This window comes from Nyctereutes procyonoides, unplaced genomic scaffold (genome assembly GCF_905146905.1).
Source record: "Nyctereutes procyonoides isolate TBG_1078 unplaced genomic scaffold, NYPRO_anot_genome, whole genome shotgun sequence".
Lineage (NCBI taxonomy): Eukaryota > Metazoa > Chordata > Mammalia > Carnivora > Canidae > Nyctereutes > Nyctereutes procyonoides.
The window spans coordinates 37,484,654-37,506,171 of NW_026575139.1; the positions used below are offsets into that span (position 1 = coordinate 37,484,654).

Consider the following 21,518-nt stretch of genomic DNA (forward strand, 5'->3'; position numbering starts at 1 on the left):
CATGATTTTGTATTTAAAATATCCTAAAGAATCCACCAAAAAACTATTATTGCACTAATAAATGAGTTAAGTATGATTAATATACAAACATTAATTGAATATCTCCATATTATCAATAAACTGAGAATGAAATTAAGAATTCTACTCATAATATTTTTAAAAAGAACAAAATGCTTCAGAAAAAATTTAACAACAGTTGTATAAAATGTATACACAGAAAATACAAAACATTGCTGAGATAAATTAAAGATTATGTAAATGGAGAAATATTTTATGTTCATTGATTAGAAGACTCACTATTACTAAAACAGCAGTTCTCCCCAAATTGATCAATTGATTCAATGCAATCTCCATCAAAAGTCTAGCAGGATCCTCCCCCCCATTCAAAAAATGTCCTTATTTATAAGGAAATGTAAAGAACTCAGAATATTCAAAATAATTTTTAAAAAGAAAAAAAGTTGAAGGGTGTATAATCTCTGATTTCAAAACTTTTAAGCTGTGGTAATCAAACCAGTCTGGTACTGGCAAAAGGACAGACAGATCAATGGAATATGATTAAGAATCCAGGAATAGGGGAATCCCTGGGTGGCTCAGCAGTTTAGTGCCTGCCTTTGGCCCAGGGTGCGATCCTGGGGTCCCGGGATCAAGTCCCGTGTCGGGCTCCCAGCATGGAGCCTGCTTCTCCCTCCTCCTGTGTCTCTGCCTCTGTGTGTGTGTGTGTGTGTGTGTGTGTGTGTCTCTATCATGAATAAATAAATAAATAATTAAAAAAAAATCTTAAAAAAAAAAAGCATCCAGGAATAAATTTTACTGGTCAATTGATTTTCAACAAAGATACCAAGGCAACTTAATGACAGAAAGGGAAAGGATGCTTGGACAAATGGATAGCCACATACAAAAAGAAGAATTTGAGCTAACATTATACCTTGTAAAATACACAAACATTAATTCAGAATGGATCTTAATCCTAAATGAAAAAAACAAAAAATTGTTCGAATAAAATGTGAGAAAATCTTTTTGATGTTAGGGTAGCACCAAAATCACAATCGGTAAGAGGAAAAGTTGATAAATTGGACTTAGTCAAAATTAAAATTCCTTTAAAAGACACCATTTAATTAAGAAGGGCACATGATGTGATGAGCACTGGGTGTTATACATAACTGATGAACTACTGAAAACTGCATCTGAAACTAATGATGTACTATATGTTGGCTAATTGAATTTAAATAAAAAAAAGACACCATTTAAGAAAAGATAAGTCCTTTAGAGAAAATGCTTATAAATCATGAAATACCACTTCAAATCCTTAAGGCTATAGTAAAAAAGACAATAAGAAGTATTGGTGGGGATATAGAGAAATTAGAATCCTCATAAACTGTTCTTATTAATGAAAACTGGTGTAACCACTTTGGAAAATAGTTTGGCAGCTTCTTACAAAGTTAAACATGAAATTACCATATGACCCAGAATTTCACTCCTAGATTTCTACTAAGAAATGAAAACATAAGTGTTTCCAAATACATCTACACAACTGTTTATAGCAGCATTATTATTATTACTAGCCCCAAAGTGGAAGCAATCCAGATGTCTATCAACTGGTGAATGGATAAATGGCATGTGGCATATCCATCCAATGCAATACCCAGAATATTCAGCAATAGAAAGGGATGAACTACTAACAGATGCTACAGTATAAATGAACCTCAGAAACATTATGTTAAATATAAGAAGTCAGATACAAAAGACAACATATATGATTCTATTTATAGGAAATGTCTAGAAAACATAACTCTATGGAAAGTGAATTTTAGTGGTTTCTTGGAGCTAGAACTGGGAAAGGGAACTGACCAAAAATGGACATGATGATCTTTTTTGGTGTGATGGAAATGTTCTAAAAGTGTATTGTGGTAATAGATGCACAACTATGAATTTAGGAAAAATTATACACCTAAAATGAGTGAATTTGGTATGTAAACTGTACTTCAGTAAAGCTGTTGAAAACTATGGATAGTCCCAATATAAAGGATATGTACAAATCAAATATTCATAGGAGCTTTAATCAAACTAGCCTCAAATTGGAAACAACCCGAATGCCCATCAACAATAAATGGATAAACAATTTGTCATATAATCTATAATGGTATGCTACTAAGCAGTAAAATGAAGTGAATGGCTGACACTTGCAACAACATATATGAATCTCAAAAGAATTATGCTAAGTGAAAGAAGCCAGACACAAAAGACTCCTTACTAAATGATTGCAATCATAAGAAATTTTAGAGAAAGGCAAAATTATAGTGATAGAAAACAGATCAGTGGTTGTTTCCAGGATCCAGGGTGTTGGGGAGGAGATTGCAAAAAGATGTAAGTTTTGGGGATGGGAATAGTTTACTTTGATTGTAGTAATGGGTGCTCGCTTCGGCAGCACATATACTAAAATTGATTGTAGTAATGGTTATATGACTGAATATATATATTTTTAAAGATTTTATTTATTTATTCAAGAGAGAGACACACACACACACACAGAGAGAGAGAGAGAGAGAGAGAGAGAGAGAGGCAGAGACACAGGTAGAGGGAGAAGCAGGCTCCATGCAGGAAGCCTGATGTGGGACTTGATCCCGGATCTCCAGGATCACACCCTGGGCCGAAGGCGGTGTCAAACTGCCGGGCCACTGGGCTGCCCTGACTGAATACGTTTGTCAAAATTCATTAAACTTAAGTTGGTGAGTTTTATTATATGTAAATTATACTTCAATAAAGGTGGGTAAAACCACAATTCCTCATTGGAATAACTGGAATGAAAATATTCTGTGTTGGAGATATGTGTATCTCTTCATGTTCTACCAAAAATGTGTAGGAAGGTGGGAGTTAAGTCCTCATCTTCTTTGTCAAGGATCTTTTCCATTGGTACTGGGGCATTAAGTGACCAGATAAATAATTTAGGAACACAAACAAAACAAAGGTTAAAAGAAACCTAAGTCCATGCTACTTTCATGGGGTGATGAAAACACTTTGGAATTAGATGGTCATAGTGGTTGCATAACTTTATATATATACTAAAATACTCGGTGAATTGTATATAAAGGATGAGTGTTATGGTTTGTGAATTGTATCTCAAAAAAAAGCATTAAACTTAGAATATCTTTTCTTTTCTTTTTTTTTTTTACAATATAGGTATGAAATGCAGGAAGTAGGGAAAAAGCAATGACAAAGGACTATTTTGAATATCTTTTTATTTGTGATATTTATTATTACAATGTAGCTATTAAATAAGTATTAAAGTAAGATAAATGTAGATTACTGCTATCACTAATGTGACTAACTGCTTTATAAACTCCCAACCAAAATTGTTTATAATTGTGGAAGAAAGATAGTACCTGTTTATTTTTGAAGTTCCTTGTTGTCCATAGCCACTTGAAGGCACTTTCTGGTAGAGTAACTGCCTGTTGGTCAAGTGAGTCTGAGGTTTTACTCTGGGTATGATGGATTCAATATGATTATAATTGAGGCACAAGACCTACAGAAAGAACACCTTATTAATAAGACATTTAAATATGAAAACTACTGTATATATATTTTTGGCTTTAGATTATTAACATCCTAAAAACTATTAAGATGGTATAGGCAAAATGTGAACTATCCAACATAATTTAATAATATATCAGTGTTAAAAATGGCATACATTTTTATATCCCAAATGGTCTGGACTTGGCTTTGAATGTGTTTTTTTTTCACAATCTGACTTACTGGGAAATGACAATATTTTAAACAAAATAATGGAGACCCTAGAAAGCTGTTCAACATTCTCAATCAGCACTCCTGACTTCTTCAAGCCTGATATAGGTGAAATAATTCTTTGTTGGAGAGTTTAAAAGGCCTTTGTAGATGGCTTAGCCAAAGGTATAGGACAGGAGGCAATAAGGTTGCTTTAAGAACTTCAGTATCTTCCAATTTCATTCCATACCTGCTCATTATAGAGGAACCCTTCCAAAATAAATGATAGCCTCAGAAGGAAAAATCTATGTATAATTGGGGTTCCAGAGAGTGCTGAGAGGGACAGAGGGCCAAAAAGCATATTTGAACAAATCATAGCTGAGAACTTCCCTAATTTGGGGAGGGAAACAGGCATTCAGATCCAGGAGATAGAAAGATCCCCCCATAAAAACCAATAAAAACCATTCAACACCTCAACATTTAATAGTGAAACTTGCAAATTCCAAAGATAAAGAGAAAATCCTTAAAGCAGCAAGAGAAAAGAGATCCCTAACTTATATGGGGAGAAATATTACATTAACAGCAGACCTCTCCACAGAGACCTGGCAGGCCAAAAAGGGCTGGTAGGATATATTCAGGGTACTAAATGAGAAGAACATGCAGCCAAGAATACTCTATCCAGCAAGGCTCTCATTCAGAATAGGAGGAGACATAAAGAGCTTCCAAGATAGTCAGAAACTGAAAGAATTTGTGACCACCAAACCAGATCTGCAAGAAATATTAAGGGGGACTCTGTAAAAGAAAGAGGAAGCCCAAAGAAATAAGCCACAAAAACAGGGACTGAATAGGTATTACGATGACACTAAATTCATATCTTTCAATAGTAACTCTGAACGTGAATGGGCTAACTAATCCCATCAAAAGATGGAGGGTTTAAGACTGGATGAAAAAGCAAGACCCATCTATTTGCTGTCTACAAGAGACTCATTTTAGACCTAAGGACACCTACAGCCTGAAAATGAAAGGTTGGAGAACCATTTACCATTCAAATGGTCCTCAAAAGAAATCTGGGGTAGCAATCCTCGTATCAGATAAATTAAAGTTTATCCCAAAGACTGTAGTAAGAGATGAAGAGGGACACTATATCATACTCAAAGGGTCTATCCAACAAAAAGACCTACCAATCATGAATATTTATGCCCCTAATGTGGGAGCTGCCAAGTATATCAATCAATTAATAACCAAACTAAAGACATACTTAGATAATAATACACTAATAGTGGGAGACTTCAACATGGCACTCTCTGCAAATGACAGATTTTCTAACCACAACATCACCAAAGAAACAAGACCTTTAAATGATACACTGGACCAGATAAATTTCAGATATTTACAGAACTTTACATCCAAACGCAACTGAATACACATTCTTCTCAAGTGCACATGGAACTTTCTCCAGAATAGACCACATACTGGGTCACGAATCAGGTCTTAACTGATACCAAAAGATTGGGATTGTCCCCTGCATATTTTCAGACCATAATGCTTTGAAACTTGAACTCAATCACAAGAAGAAATTTGGAAGAAATTCAAACACGTGGAGGTTAAAGAGCATCCTGCTAAAAGATGAAAGTGTCAACCAGGAAATTAGAGAAGAATTAAAAAGATTCATGAAAGTAATGAGAATGAAGACACAACCATTCAAAATCTTTGGGATACAGCAAAAGCAGTCCTGAGAGGGAAATACATTGCAATAGAAGCATCCCTCAAAAAATTGGAAAAAACTCAAATACACAAGCTAACTTCACACCTAAAGGAACTGGAGAAGGAACAGCAAATAAAACCCACACCGACCAGAAGAAGAGAGTTAATAAAAAGATTCAAGCAGAACTCAATGAAATATAGACCAGAAGAACTATAGAACAGATCAGCAAAACCAGGAGTTGGTTCCTTGAAAGAATTAATAATATAGAGAAACCAGTCTTATTAAAAAAGAAAAGAGAAAAGACTCAAATTAATAAAATCATGAATGAAAAGGAGAGATCACAACCAATACAAGTAAATACAAAAGATTTTCAAAACATATTATAAGCAGCTATACGCCAATAGATTAGGCAATCTAGAAGAAATGAACGCATTCCTGGAAAACCACAAATTACCAAAACTGGAACAGGAAGAAATAGAAAACCTGAACAGGCCAATAACCAGGGAGGAAATTGAAGCAGTCATCAAAAACCTCCCAAGACACAAAAGTCCAGGGCCAGATGGCTTCCCAGGGGAATTCTATCAAACGTTTAAAGAAGAAACCATACCTATTCTACTAAAGCTGTCCCGAAAGATAGAAAGCGATGGAATACTTCCAAACTCGTTCTCTGAGGACAGCATCACCTTAATTCCAAAACCAGACACAGAACCCACCAAAAAGAATTATAGACCAATATCCCTGATGAACACAGATGCAAAAATTCTCAACAAGATACTAGCCGATAGGATCCAATAGTACATTAAGAAGATTATTCACCATGATAAAGTGGGATTATCTCCAGGATGCAAGGTTGATTCAACACTCGTAAAACAATCAATGTGATAGGTCATATCAACAAGAGAAAAACAAGAATCACATGATCCCCCTCAATAGATGCAGAGAAAGCATTTGACAAAATACAGCATCCATTCCTGATCAAAACTCTTCAGAGTGTAGGGATAGAGGGAACATTCCCTAGCATCTTAAAAGTCATCTACGAAAAGCCCACAGCAAATATCATTCTCAATGGGGAAACACTGGGAGCCTTTCCCCTAAGATCAGGAACACGACCGGGATGTCCACTCTCACCACTGCTACTGAACATAGTACTAGAAGTCTTAGCTCATCAATCAGGCAACAAAAAGAAATAAAAGGCATTCAAATTGGCAAAGAAGAAGTGAAACTCTCACTATTCGCAGATGACATGATACTGTACATAAAAACCCAAAAGACTCCACCCCAAGATTGCTGGAACTCATACATCAATTCAGCAGTGTGGCAGGATACAAAATCAATGCCCAGAAATCAGTGGCATTTCTATACACTAACAATGAGACTAAAGAAAGAGAAATGAAGTAATCAATCCCATGTACAATTGCACCCAAAAGCATAAGATCCCTAGGAATAAACCTAACCAAAGAGGTAAAGGATCTATACCTTAAAAACTACAGAACACTTCTGAAAGAAACTGAGGAAGACACAAAGAGATGGAAAAATATTCCATGCTCATGGATTGGAAGAATCAACATTGTGAAAATGTCTATGCTACCCAGGGCAATTTACACATTCAATGCAATCTCTATCAAAATACCATGGACTTTCTTCAGAGAGTTGGGACAAATCATCTTAATATTTGTGTGGAATCAGAAAAGACCCCGAATAGCCAGGGGAATATTAAAAAAGAAAACCAGAGCCGGGGCATCACAATGCCAGACTTCAGGTTGTACTACAAAGCTGTGGTCATCAAGACAGCGTGGTACTGGCACAAAAACAGACACATAGATCAATGGAACAGAATAGAGAACCCAGAAATGGGCCCTCAGCTCTATGGTCAACTAATACTCGACAAAGCAGGAAAGACTATCCACTGGAAAAAGGATAGTCTCTTCAAAAAATGGTGCTGGGAAAATTGGACAGCAACATGCAGAAGACCATGTCTTACACCATTCTCTTACACCAGACACAAAGATAAACTCAAAATGGATGAAAGATCTAAATGTGAGACAGGAATCCATCAAAATTCTAGAGGAGAGCACAGGCAACCCTTTTTGAACTTGGCCACAGCAACTTCTTGCAAGGTACATCTATGAAGGCAAGGGAAACAAAAGCAAAAATGAACTATTGGGACTTAATCAAAATAAAAAGCTTCTGCACAGCAAACAGAAACAGTCAACAAAACTAAAAGACAACCTACAGAATGGAAGAAGATATTTGCAAATGACCTATCAGATAAAGGGCTAGTATCCAAGATCTATAAAGAACTTATTAAACTCAACAGTAAAGAAACAACCCAATCATGAAATGGGAAAAAGACAAGAACAAAATTTCATGGAGGAAGGAAGACATAGACGTGGCCAACAAGCACATGAGAAAATGCTCCACATCACTGGCCATCAGGGAAATACAAATCAAAACCACAATGAGATACCACCTCACACCAGTGAGAATGGGGAAAATTAACAAGATAGGAAACAACAAATGTTGGAGAGGATGTAGACAAAGGGGAACCCTCTTGCACTGTTGGTGGGAATGTGAACTGGTACAGCCACTCTGGAAAACTGTGTGGAGGTTCCTCAAAGAGTTAAAAATAGAGCTACCCTATGACCTAGCAATTGCACTGCTGCTGATTTACCCCAAAGATACAGATGCACTGAAATGGCAGGATACCTACACCCCAAAGTTGATAGCAGCAATGTCCACAATAGCCAAACTGTGGAAAGAGCCTTGGTGTCCATCGACAGATGAATGGATAAAGGAGCCATGGTCTATGTATACAACAGAATATTATTCAGCCATGAGAAAGGACAAATACCCACCATTTGCTTCAACGTGGATGGAACTGGAGGGTATTATGCTGAGTGAAGTAAGTCAATTGGAGAAAGACAAACATTATATGGTCTCATTCATATGGGGAATATAAGAAATAGTGAAAGGGATTAAAAGGGAAAGGAGAAAAAAAATGAGTGGGAAATATCAGAGAGGAAGACAAAACATGAGAGACTCCTAACTCTGGGAAATAAACAAGGGGTAGCAGAAGGGGAGGTGGGCAGAGGGATGGGGTGACTGGGTGACAGCCACTGAGGGGGACACTTGACAGGATGAGTACTGGGTGGTATACTGTATGTTGGCAAATCGAACTCCAATAAAAAAATATACATAAAAAGGCGGGGGGGGAATCCTTCCATCTCAGCTCTACTGCAGAGTAAGATTTACTGCTTACAAGACAATCATATATAACTGAGGTCAACTGAAATAGTTTTGGAAAGTAATACTTTTTCTTTCTTGGCAAAAAAAAAAAACCCTTTAGGAATAATTTCTCTTCTTTAATAACATTAAAATGAATTTTAATCCAAAGTAAAGATTACAACTTGCACTGAAAACCTTGAAAGAAAAAAATTCATGAATGACTCACCTTCACATTAGGCAGATAGATTAATCCACTGAATGACGTAAGATTATTGTTTTGTAGGTTCACATTACATACACTTCTAAATTGGTCAACTGGAATCAAATCCACGGTTCTGAATTTAGATAAATAGTCACAATTTTAATAGAAAAATTATGTAGGAGAATAATTCATGTACAATCCCAAAAACATTTTAAAAACAACTCTGACAAATGCTACAAAAAAGAATTGCTTTGGTGTAAAGTGTATGGGTCAAATAACTGGATAAATATATGTTTTTATTGGACACATATGTAAGAAAGTGACATAGAATTTGATTACTTTAAAAATATCCATAAACATAGCACTATCACAAAAGAAACTTTTAAAATAAACACCTACAATTTCTTTATAAGTTTACATACATGTTCATGAAATTGCAGTGCAGTGATGGAGTAAATCATAAGATTTTCAGGTTATAAGCTGCAGGGGATATATGTGAAACACGTTATTTCTGAAATACCAGGAAGAGGTTTGGGATGGGAAAGAAAAAGGGAAAGAAAGCAGGTGAGGTCTTTGGAAAAAGAGTTTTTGTGAAATCTCCTAAAAACTTTTATGGCATTCCATCTTGTAAGGATGCTTTCATAATTAAAAAGAATGCTTGATTCCTAGTCCATAGCTGTACAACTGTTCCACCTTTCTTTAAGCCACGATAGAGAAGATTACCTGCCTTAACCACTTCTTTAACTAAATCCTAAATCCTGTAGTTAAAATTATGACATACTTTTATCCATTAAGAAGGCATTCATTCAATATATTTTTATTAGTATTTTCTAACTACAGACTATATGTTTGGAAAGGCTACAACAAATATGAAAACGCACTGTCTCTGCCCTCATGAAATGGGATCCCCAAAAATTAAAATAATAAAGGAAAGTGAATATACTAGAGTTAGATGTTATGGCATTTTAGGGAAAGAAAAACTGATCTGGAAAGTCAGGAGTCACTTCACAATGGAGAAAGATCTTAAAATGAGCCTTGGGAAATTTACAGGCAAATTAGAAGAAGAGTTCCAGATAGTGGAACAAGCATAAACAAAGGCAGAAAAAGAATCATAGCATCTTGTGATTGAGATTAAGGAATTGAATATTTTAGAACTTCTGGAGTATAAAGAGTAATGGGCAGTAAAGGTAAGGATTATAAGAGATAAAAATAGATAGGTAATTAAAAGAATCTTCCATGTCATATAAAGGAATTTTACATTTTATTTTGTAGACAGTGGAAAGCCACTGATCAATGTTGAGAAGGAAGTGATCTGATAAATCTTGCATCTTAGAATAATAAATGGATTTGCGAGGAAGTTTATGAAACCCAAAAAAACCCAAAACTATCACCAAGAGTTTCTAAAATAGTTCATTTCCCAATGTAGGCCAGTGGTAGTGACTGTGGAAAGAAGAGGGGAATTATGAGACATACTTACAATATGGACTCTGAAGAACATGGTGATCAATTACAAATGGAAGACAAAGGAGAAAGAAATGATCCTTAGATTTTTGGCTTGGGCAACATCAGGTGGATGTTGTCTTTTAGATGCTATTTGAAGAGCAACTGAATATTCAAGTAAAGAGCTCAAGTTTGGGCTAAACTTAAAGGGCCATCATATAAATTAAAAATATGGCTAAAATGTCTGTCTGTGAAAAGTACAGAATAAGAAACAGAGACGAGAGGAAAGATTTGCCAGGGGGACAGTGAGAAGAATAGCATCAGAGGAATGATGGCAGTAGAAGCCAGACTGCACTGGGTTAGAGTAATATGATGACATCTTATTTATTTTTTTAAAGATTTATTTATCTCTTTGAGGGAGAGAAGCAGACTCCCCACTGAGCATGGAGCCAATATGGGGCTTGAGCTCACAACCCTGAGAATATGATGACATTTAAAAATTTTTTTAAAAAATATTTTTATTTACCTATTCATGAGAGACAGAGAGAGAGAGAGAGAGAGAGAGAGAGAGAGAGAGAGAGAGGCAAAGACACAAGCAGAGGGAGAAACAGGCCCCATGAAGGGAGCCTGATATGGGACTCGATCCTGGGACTCCAGGATCACGCCCTGGGCTGAAGGCAGGTGCTATACTGCTGAGCCACCCAGGGGTCCCTATGATGCCATTTTAAATCATAGTGTGTGATAATGCATTTCAAAGAGTGGTGAAGTTACCATGAGATTTTAAAGTAGGGAAGATGATTTTTTGAATTATTGGTTATATCTGGATAAGATGTATATTAAATTCTAAACCTTAGAAAATGACAATAATTACATATTTATAATATCAAAAAAACATATAATGAAATGATTGTACCTGATGGATGATGAAGTCCAATTTAGTTCTTGCATTTTGGTGAAGTTTGAATGTCCTTGTCGTTCTGCAATCATGTCAGAAGTAAGTCTGCCACCAAATAAATCTTTTGCACATTCAGTCTCTGGTGCTTCCTATATATGAGGACATTTAGAAAGTGATGTCTTCTCTTACAAATGACTAAATGGCATTAATTCTTTGGTTTTAGGTCAAAATGGAGCGGACTCATTTCTTCTTATTTCCTCGTCTTAAATACAGCTGAAACTCCTACACATTATATATATGAAATAAACATAAAGTAGACCAAAAGGTGCAGAAAAGGTAGACCAGCTAGGAACCTTGGGACCTGAGGAATGGCACTGTGGTGAGTTCCCTGGCATATTATTGTGATTTATAATAAATATATATTTAGTCTTTATCCACTGTTCCTGGCCTGGCCATGTGGTTAGGCAGGAGAGCAAGGGAAACCTGGCCTATTAAAGGGATGCCCATAAAAGTCAGGGCCCCATGGAAATTTAAGGAGTACAGTACAATAGGACACATTGATGCCTATCAGAACTCCCTTCCAGGTTTGAAAGGTGATGGGAATTGACAAGCAGATATCCCCGTATGCTCACTTAGGGTGGCTTTATGAAATAGACACTGGAGGGTCTGCAGCAATGCAGAGGTATTCTGAATCTAGACATTTTTCTCTTGCACCCTCTGAGGCACAAAATACCAATAAGTACTGTTCTGTCTGCCAGCGAAAGAGACCAAGACTGCAGATGACTATGTGGCAGATCTCCCTCGTGGGAAGGCCTTGAACATAGCTGGAAAATCAGACTGATTCTGGTAGCCCTAAGGACTGCAGAAGGGTCTTGACAGAAATAGAAACTGAATCTGGACTGGGTTTTGCTTACCCAGTGGTAAATGCAAGTGCTCAGAGTGCTATAAAAGAACTGAGACAGAAGATGTCAATGCCAATTTAGACAACTGACTGTTCTTTCTTCAGACCAAGGAACATATTTGAAGCCCAAAATGTCGAACAATGGGAAGTAAGATCTCTTCAAGAGTAATTGCTTGATAGAGAATTGGAATGGGAATTAAAACATTGGTTGTCTACAGTGGGAAGATAAAAGCATGAAGGGCTGGTTTACACATCTTCATGAGAATGCTCACACTCAGTGTGAACATGAGTGAGGCTAAAGAGATGTCCATAGATTTCTGTTTTTCTCCTGGTTCTGAGGAAGTATGCTGGTATGACTGTGCTATTCTTGCTAAGGGAAGATGATGCTCATACACCACTATCCTCTTTCATTCAAACCTAAGTTTGGTATCATATTAGTCATAAGGCAATGTTGAAAATGATTATGGCCTATGGATATATGAATATGAATTGGACCAAATGCTATGAGTCATAAAACAGCTTACAATAGAGATTCCATCCAAAGCTTTCAGTTCTGGAAGATGAAATATTACAAACAACCGGTAGTTTTCTTGATTCCATACAATAATGTTTCCATACATGTCGAGAATGACCAGGTTGCATAAACCCTGGGTAATAAAAACACATACATTTAAAAATATATCTATATATCTCTATCTATCTCTGTTTCTATCTCTACCTACCTACACACACACACACACATACGTGTAGCAAGTTTTTTCTACTACTCTAGCAAGTTTTTTCCTCATAAGAGTCTAACCATCCTTGAATTTTAATAGTTGAATTGCTCTATCATTTAATAGTGATTTCAGTGTTTTTAAGTATATATTTTATTGCAGGAGTTATCTTTGCAGACCAGTAAGTTCTGATTTTGTAGAATATTTCAGTGGGATGTGTTAGATGATAAGAATCTCTTTTAGGATGCTGTTGCTAAATGTATTATCAGTAGTAAATTGGGGAAGGAACTTTGGTAAGTCTAAAACCATATGTTTTGTGTATGGGATAATAGTCTATTAAATAGTATGCATGTTTGTATATAGATATAACAGGAATAAGAAACACTGCCTTCTGATGAGGGATAAAACTGATGTGCTTCTATCTTTTGAGAAAGTGGCAGAGTCCATCTTAAGGGAAAATGTGCTTTCTTATTAGGACATGCCGATGTGCCTTCACTGTGCAGGAAGAGCCCAGAGCAGAGGTGGATGGGAGAGGTTAAGATCAGTGGGAGTAACACTACTCTCATCATGATGTAAAATGGTTTATTTTCCTGCTGCTATCATTGGTTAGGTTGCCTCTGCAGCTTTAGAAGAAGTAATTATATTGAGGGAGTAGGAGGGGAGAAGACTGAACACAAGGAAAGATAGAAAATGGACATAAGTTTTTGGTAGGAGGTAAAGTACTACCTAGTGATATGGTATCAGCAAACAGAAAGAGGCTTTCCTGAGAGTCCCAGTGGTAGGGAATGGCCATTGAACTTTAGAAACAGTGAAGTCACACAATGCATTTGAGCGATTCCCTATTCTGTGCTACAGTAAACTTCCCTTTTATTCAAATTTTCAGATGGGGCACCTGGGTGTCTCAGTGGTTGAGCATCAACCAGGTTGAGCCTTTGGCTCAGGTTGTGATGCTGGGGTCTGGGATTAGAGTCCCGCATCAGGCTTCCTGTGAGGAGCCTGCTTGTTCCTCTGCCTATGTCTCTGCCTTTCTCTCTGTCTCTTATGAATAAATAAATAAATAAATTACTTAAAAAATTTTCAGGAAAGCCTATTATATAGTAGCCTTGACTTAGACATTTCGTTGGGAGAATTAAAGAGGACAAAGCTGGGCAAAGTCATCCAAAAAGAGTTGGGGTCACCAGTAAGAATCGATGAGAGATAATCAAGAATTCCTCTGAGAACAGGAAATGTTAAAGACTCTAACTCCCCAACCACGGTGACATTATACACGTTTATGTATGTATAAATAGAATGCAAATACGTTTTAGTAAACCTTGTTATTCTTGACTTTTACTTTCTTTATATTTTTCTATATCTTCCAAACCTATACATTGAACATGCATTATTTTCATAATATAAAAAGACAATACATATTTTAAAAAACAAAAACTTTACCACCTCAAATAGTCACCTTTAAATTGTAGATCTCCTGATTGAGAGCAATATAGTTGTTGCTTATGTATAATTCAATCAGAGTAAGAGCTTTTTGTAAACCACTCAATGAAGTTATTCTGTTGTTCTCAAGAGAAAGGGAGTGAAGATGAAGCATGTTATCAAAAGTATGTTTTTCCAGACCAGTGAGAAGATTATTATTTATGCTGAGGCGGGTTAATTTAGTCAGCCTGGAAATGCCTAGAAAAATAAGCAAATACAAGAAAAAATTCAGATAGCACTGAAAAGCTAATATAAAAAATGGCTGGACATTTTACTCTTTCTCTTTAGACTCTATAGTATTAGCTATCATTGTTTGAACTTCTGTTTAAGATGGATATAATGTATTCCAGCTAATATATTAAATTCCAGTTTTTTATTTCTAAGTAGACTCAGTCTTCTTAGGTGTTAAGGGAAGCTATTATGTGGGAAATATTGAGTTTTGCTTTCAAATAACCTTCAAATAATATAATTAATATTTTCACCATCATAGTCACACAAAGCTAAAAAAAAAAACACCAGCCCCCATTTTAAAACATTTAAAATAAAGCACTAGATACACCACTTTGGAAAGTATTGTGGCGGAGAGGAGGGGCAAGATGGCTGAAGAGTAGGGTCCCCAAGTCACCTGTCCCCACCAAATTACCTAGATAACCTTCAAACCATCCTGAAAATCTATGAATTCGGCCTGAGATTTAAAGAGAGAACAGCTGGAATGCTACAGTGAGAAGAGTTCGCGCTTCTATCAAGGTAGGAAGAAGGGGAAAAAGAAATAAAGAAACAAAAGGCCTCCGAGGGGGAGGGGCCCCGCGAGGAGCCGGGCTAGGGCCGGGGCGAGTGTCCCCAGGACAGGAGAGCCCCGTCCCGGAGGAGCAGGAGCTGCACCAACCTTCCCGGGCGGAAAGGGGCCCGCAGGGAGTTAGAGCAGGACCCAGGAGGGCGGGGATGCCCTCAGGCTCCCGGGGACACTAACAGACACCTGCGAGCCCAGGAGAGTGCTCCGAGCTCCCTAAGGGCTGCAGCGCGCCACGGCTGGACCCGGAGCAGCTCGGAGGGACTCGGGCGGTGGCTCCGCGGAGGGGGCTGCGGGGCGGGAGCGCGAATCCAACAGCGCAGGCCCCGGAGCACAGGGCGCCGGGACACAGCTCAGGATCCGGCCTTCCCCCGGGACAGGCAGAGGCCGGGAGGGCCCAGGACAGCAAGGACGCTCCTGCCCCGAGCTGAGCAGATCAGCGGCCCCGCCCCGGAGCCTCCAGGCCCTGCGGACCGGACGGAGAGCCCCGTAGTTCCTGCGGGGGCTGACTCCAGGCTTCCAGAGCTGCTGTAACCACTGGGGCTGTTCCTCCTGGGGCCTCACGGGGTAAACAACCCCCGCTGAGCCCTGCACCAGGCAGGGGCAGAGCAGCTCCCCCAAGTGCTAACACCTGAAAATCAGCACAACAGACCCCTCCCCCAGAAGACCAGCTAGACGGACAAGTTCCAGGGGAAGTCAAGGGAATCAGAAGTATACAGAATCAGAAGATACTCCCCGTGTTCTTTTTTTTTTTTTTTGCTTTTTGATTTCTGATTGCTTCCCCCACCCCCCTTTTTTTTCTTTCTCTTTTTCTTCTCTTTTTTTCCTTTTTTTCCTTTTTTCTTTGTCTCTTTTCTTTCCTTCTCTCTCTCTTTTTCTCCTTTTCTCAATACAACTTGTTTTTGGCCACTCTGCACTGAGCAAAATGACTAGAAGGAAACCTCACCTCAAGGAAAGAATCAGAAACAGCCCTCTCTCCCACAGTTACAAAATCTGGATTACAATTCAATGTCAGAAAGCCAATCCAGAAGCACTATTATACAGCTACTGGTGGCTCTAGAAAAAAGCATAAAGGATTCAAGAGACTTCATGACTGCAGAATTTAGATCCAATCAGGCAGAAATTAAAAATCAATTGAATGAGATGCAATCCAAACTAGAAGTCCTAACGACTAGGGTTAACGTGGTTGAAGAACGAGTGAGTGACATAGAAGACAAGTTGATGGCAAAGAGGGAAACTGAGCAAAAAAGAGACAGACAATTAAAAGACCATGAAGACAGATTAAGGGAAATAAGTGACAGCCTAAGGAAGAAAAACCTACATTTAATTGGGGTTCCCGAGGGCGCCAAAAGGGCCAGAGGGCCAGAATATGTATTTGAACAAATCCTAGCTGAAAACTTTCCCAATCTGGGAAGGGAAACAGGCATTCAGATCCAGGAAATAGAGAGATCCCCCCCTAAAATCAATAAAAACCGTTCAACACCTCGACATTTAATAGTGAAGCTTGCAAATTCCAAAGATAAAGAGAAGATCCTTAAAGCAGCAAGAGACAAGGAGTCCCTGACTTTTATGGGGAGGAGTATTAGGGTAACAGCAGACCTCTCCACAGAGACCTGGCAGGCCAGAAAGGGCTGGCAGGATATATTCAGGGTCCTAAATGAGAAGAACATGCAACCAGGAATACTCTATCCAGCAAGGCTCTCATTCAAAATGGAAGGAGAGATAAAGAGCTTCCAAGACAGGCAGGAACTGAAAGAATATGTGACCTCCAAACCAGCTCTGCAAGTAAAAATTCCCCTTTAAGAAGAAGTTCAGTGGAACAATCCACAAAAACAAGGACTGAATAGATATCATGATGACACTAAACTCATACCTTTCAATAGTGACTCTGAACGTGAACGGGCTTAATGACCCCATCAAAAGGCGCAGGGTTTCAGACTGGATAAAAAAGCAGGACCCATCTATTTGCTGTCTACAAGAGACTCATTTTAGACAGAAGGACACCTACAGCTTGAAAATAAAAGTTTGGAGAACCATTTACCATTCAAATGGTTCTCAAAAGAAAGCAGGGGTAGCCATCCTTATATCAGATAAACTAAAATTTACCTCGAAGACTGTAGTGAGAGATGAAGAGGGACACTATCTCATACTTAAAGGATCTATCCAACAAGAGGACTTAACAATCCTCAATATATGTGCCCCGAATGTGTGAGCTGCCAAATATTCAATCAATTATTAACCAAAGTGAAGAAATACTTAGATAATAATACACTTATACTTGGTGACTTCAATCTAGCTCTTTCTACCTAGATAGGTCTTCTAAGCACAACATAGCCAAAGAAACGAGAGCTTTAAATGATACACTGGACCAGATGGATTTCACAGATATCTACAGAACTTTACATCCAAACTCAACTGAATACACATTCTTCTCAAGTGCACATGGAACTTTCTCCAGAATAGACCACATACTGGGTCACAAATCGGGTCTGAACCGATACCAAAAGATTGGGATCGTCCCCTGCATATTCTCAGACCATAATGCCTTGAAATTAGAACTCAATCACAACAAGAAGTTTGGAAGGACCTCAAACACGTGGAGGTTAAGGACCATCCTGCTAAAAGATGAAAGGGTCAACCAGGAAATTAAGGAAGAATTAAAAAGATTCATGGAAACTAATGAGAATGAAGATACAACCGTTCAAAATCTTTGGGATGCAGCAAAAGCAGTCCTGAGGGGGAAATACATCGCAATACAAGCATCCATTCAAAAACTGGAAAGAACTCAAATACAAAAGCTAACCTTACACATAAAGGAGCTAGAGAAGAAGCAGCAAATCGACCCTACACCCAGCAGAAGAAGAGATTTAATAAAGATTCGAGCAGAACTCAACGAAATCGAGACCAGAAGAACTGTGGAACAGATCAACAGAACCAGGAGTTGGTTCTTTGAAAGAATTAATAAGATAGATAAACCATTAGCCAGCCTTATTAAAAAGAAGAGAGAGAAGACTCAAATTAATAAAATCATGAATGAGAAAGGAGAGATCACTACCAACACCAAGGAAATACAAACGATTTTAAAAACATATTATGAACAGCTCTACGCCAATAAATTAGGCAATCTAGAAGAAATGGACGCATTCCTGGAAAGCCACAAACTACCAAAACTGGAACAGGAAGAAATAGACAACCTGAACAGGCCAATAACCAGGGAGGAAATTGAAGCAGTCATCAAAAACCTCCCAAGACACAAGAGTCCAGGGCCAGATGGCTTCCCAGGGGAATTCTATCAAACGTTTAAAGAAGAAATCATACCTATTCTACTAAAGCTGTTTGGAAAGATAGAAAGAGATGGAGTACTTCCAAATTCATTCTATGAGGCCAGCATCACCTTAATTCCAAAACCAGACAAAGACCCCACCAAAAAGGAGAATTACAGACCAATATCCCTGATGAACATGGATGCAAAAATTCTCAACAAGATACTAGCCAATAGGATCCAACAACACATTAAGAAAATTATTCACCATGACCAAGTAGGATTTATCCCCGGGACACAAGGCTGGTTCAACACTCATAAAACAATCAATGTGATTCATCATATCAGCAAGAGAAAATCCAAGAACCATATGATCCTCTCATTAGATGCAGAGAAAGCATTTGACAAAATACAGCATCCATTCCTGATCAAAACTCTTCAGAGTGTAGGGATAGAGGGAACTTTCCTCGACATCTTAAAAGCCATCTACGAAAAGCCCACAGCAAATATCATTCTCAATGGGGAAGCACTGGGAGCCTTTCCCCTACGATCAGGAACAAGACAGGGATGTCTACTCTCACCACTGCTATTCAACATAGTACTGGAAGTCCTAGCCTCAGCAATCAGACAACAAAAAGACATTAAGGCATTCAAATTGGCAAAGAAGAAGTCAAAACTCTCCCTCTTTGCCGATGACATGATACTCTACATAGAAAACCCAAGAGTCTCCACCCCAAGATTGCTAGAACTCATACAGCAATTTGGTAGCGTGGCAGGATACAAAATCAATGCCCAGAAATCAATGGCATTTCTATACACTAACAATGAGACTGAAGAAAGAGAAATTAAGGAGTCAATCCCATTTACAATTGCACCCAAAAGCATAAGATACCTAGGAATAAACCTAACCAAAGAGGTAAAGGATCTATACCCTAAAAACTATAGAACACTTCTGAAAGAAATTGAGGAAGACACAAAGAGATGGAAAAATATTCCATGCTCATGGATTGGCAGAATTAATATTGTGAAAATGTCAATGTTACCCAGGGCAATTTACACGTTTAATGCAATCCCTATCAAAATACCATGGACTTTCTTCAGAGAGTTAGAACAAATTATTTTAAGATTTGTGTGGAATCAGAAAAGACCCCGAATAGCCAGGGGAATTTTAAAAAAGAAAACCATATCTGGGGGCATCACAATGCCAGATTTCAGGTTGTACTACAAAGCTGTGGTCATCAAGACAGTGTGGTACTGGCACAAAAACAGACACATAGATCAATGGAACAGAATAGAGAACCCAGAAGTGGACCCTGAACTTTATGGTCAACTAATATTCGATAAAGGAGGAAAGACTATCCACTGGAAGAAAGACAGTCTCTTCAATAAATGGTGCTGGGAAAATTGGACATCCACGTGCAGAAGAATGAAACTAGACCACTCTCTTGCACCATACACAAAGATAAACTCAAAATGGATGAAAGATCTAAATGTGAGACAAGATTCCATCAAAATCCTAGAGGAGAACCCAGGCAACACCCTTTTTGAACTCGGCCACAGTAACCTCTTGCAAGATACATCCACGAAGGCAAAAGAAACAAAAGCAAGAATGAACTATTGGGACTTCATCAAGATAAGAAGCTTTTGCACAGCAAAGGATACAGTCAACAAAACTAAAAGACAACCTACAGAATGGGAGAAGATATTTGCAAATGACGTATCAGATAAAGGGCTAGTTTCCAAGATCTATAAAGAACTTATTAAACTCAACACCAAAGAAAAAAACAATCCAATCATGAAATGGGCAAAATACATGAAGAGAAATCTCACAGAGGAAGACATCGACATGGCCAACATGCACATGAGAAAATGCTCTGCATCACTTGCCATCAGGGAAATACAAATCAAAACCACAATGAGATACCACCTCACACCAGTTAGAATGGGGAAAATTAACAAGGCAGGAAACCATAAATGTTGGAGAGGATGCGGAGAAAAGGGAACCCTCCTGCACTGTTGGTGGGAATGTGAACTGGTGCAGCCACTCTGGAAAACTGTGTGTAGGTTCCTCAAAGAGTTAAAAATAGACCTGCCCTACGACCCAGCAATTGCCCTGCTGGGGATTTACCCCAAAGATACAGATGCAATGAAATGCCGGGACACCTGCACCCCGATGTTTCTAGCAGCAATGTCCACAATAGCCAAACTCTGGAAGGAGCCTCGGTGTCCATCGAAAGATGAATGGATAAAGAAGATGTGGTTTATGTATACAATGGAATATTCCTCAGCCATTAGAAACGACAAATACCCACCATTTGCTTCAACGTGGATGGAACTGGAGGGTATTATGCTGAGTGAAGTAAGTCAATCGGAGAAGGACAAACATTATATGTTTCTCATTCATTTGGGGAATATAAATAATAGTGAAAGGGAATATAAGGGAAGGGAGAAGAAATGTGTGGGAAATATCACAAAGGGAGACAGAACATAAAGACTCCTAACTCTGGGAAACGAACTAGGGGTGGTGGAAGGGGAGGAGGGCGGGGGGTGGGGGTGAATGGGTGACGGGCACTGAGGGGGGCACTTGACAGGATTAGCACTGGGTGTTATTCTGTATGTTGGTAAATTGAACACCAATAAAAAATTAATTTATTAAAAAAAATTTTTAAAAAAAGGAAAGTATTGTGGCATCTCATTGTGGCATCATTTGTATTAAAAAGAACCATTTGGCCTAATTCTACCTTTAGATGCTTAAAAGTACTTCAAGACAGAACTTTAGAAAATGCCACCCCGGGAGGGAGGGGCAAGATGGCGGAAGAGCAGGGTCCCCGAGTCACCTGTCCCCACCAAATTACCTAGATAACCTTCAAACCATCCTGAAAATTTACGAATTCGGCCTGAGATGTAAAGAGAGACCAGCTGGAATGCTACAGTGAGAAGAGTTCGCGCTTCTATCGAGGTAGGAAGACGGGGAAAAAGAAATAAAGGAACAAAAGGCCTCCGAGGGGGAGGGGCCCCGCGAGGAGCCGGGCTGAGGCCGGGGCGAGTGTCCCCAGGACAGGAGAGCCCCGTCCCGGAGGAGCAGGAGCTGCACCAACCTTCCCGGGCGGGCGGAAAGGGGCTCGCAGGGAGTTGGAGCAGGACCCAGGAGGGCGGGGATGCCCTCGGGCTCCCGGGGACACTAACAGACAC

General features: G+C 38.7%; 1 protein-coding gene across 1 annotated transcript in view; it reads right to left on the reverse strand.

The window, feature by feature from the left end:
• The window catches only part of LRRC9 (leucine rich repeat containing 9), a 134,197-nt gene that overhangs the window by 36,736 nt on the left and 75,943 nt on the right, over positions 1-21,518 (reverse strand). The window contains exons 22-26 of the mRNA XM_055303561.1: positions 14,252-14,472; positions 12,610-12,732; positions 11,203-11,333; positions 8,874-8,982; positions 3,381-3,520 (exon numbers count right to left, since the gene is read on the reverse strand). Of these exons, the coding sequence (XP_055159536.1) occupies positions 3,381-3,520; positions 8,874-8,982; positions 11,203-11,333; positions 12,610-12,732; positions 14,252-14,472 (724 nt within the window). The remainder of the gene's footprint in view (positions 1-3,380; positions 3,521-8,873; positions 8,983-11,202; positions 11,334-12,609; positions 12,733-14,251; positions 14,473-21,518) is intronic.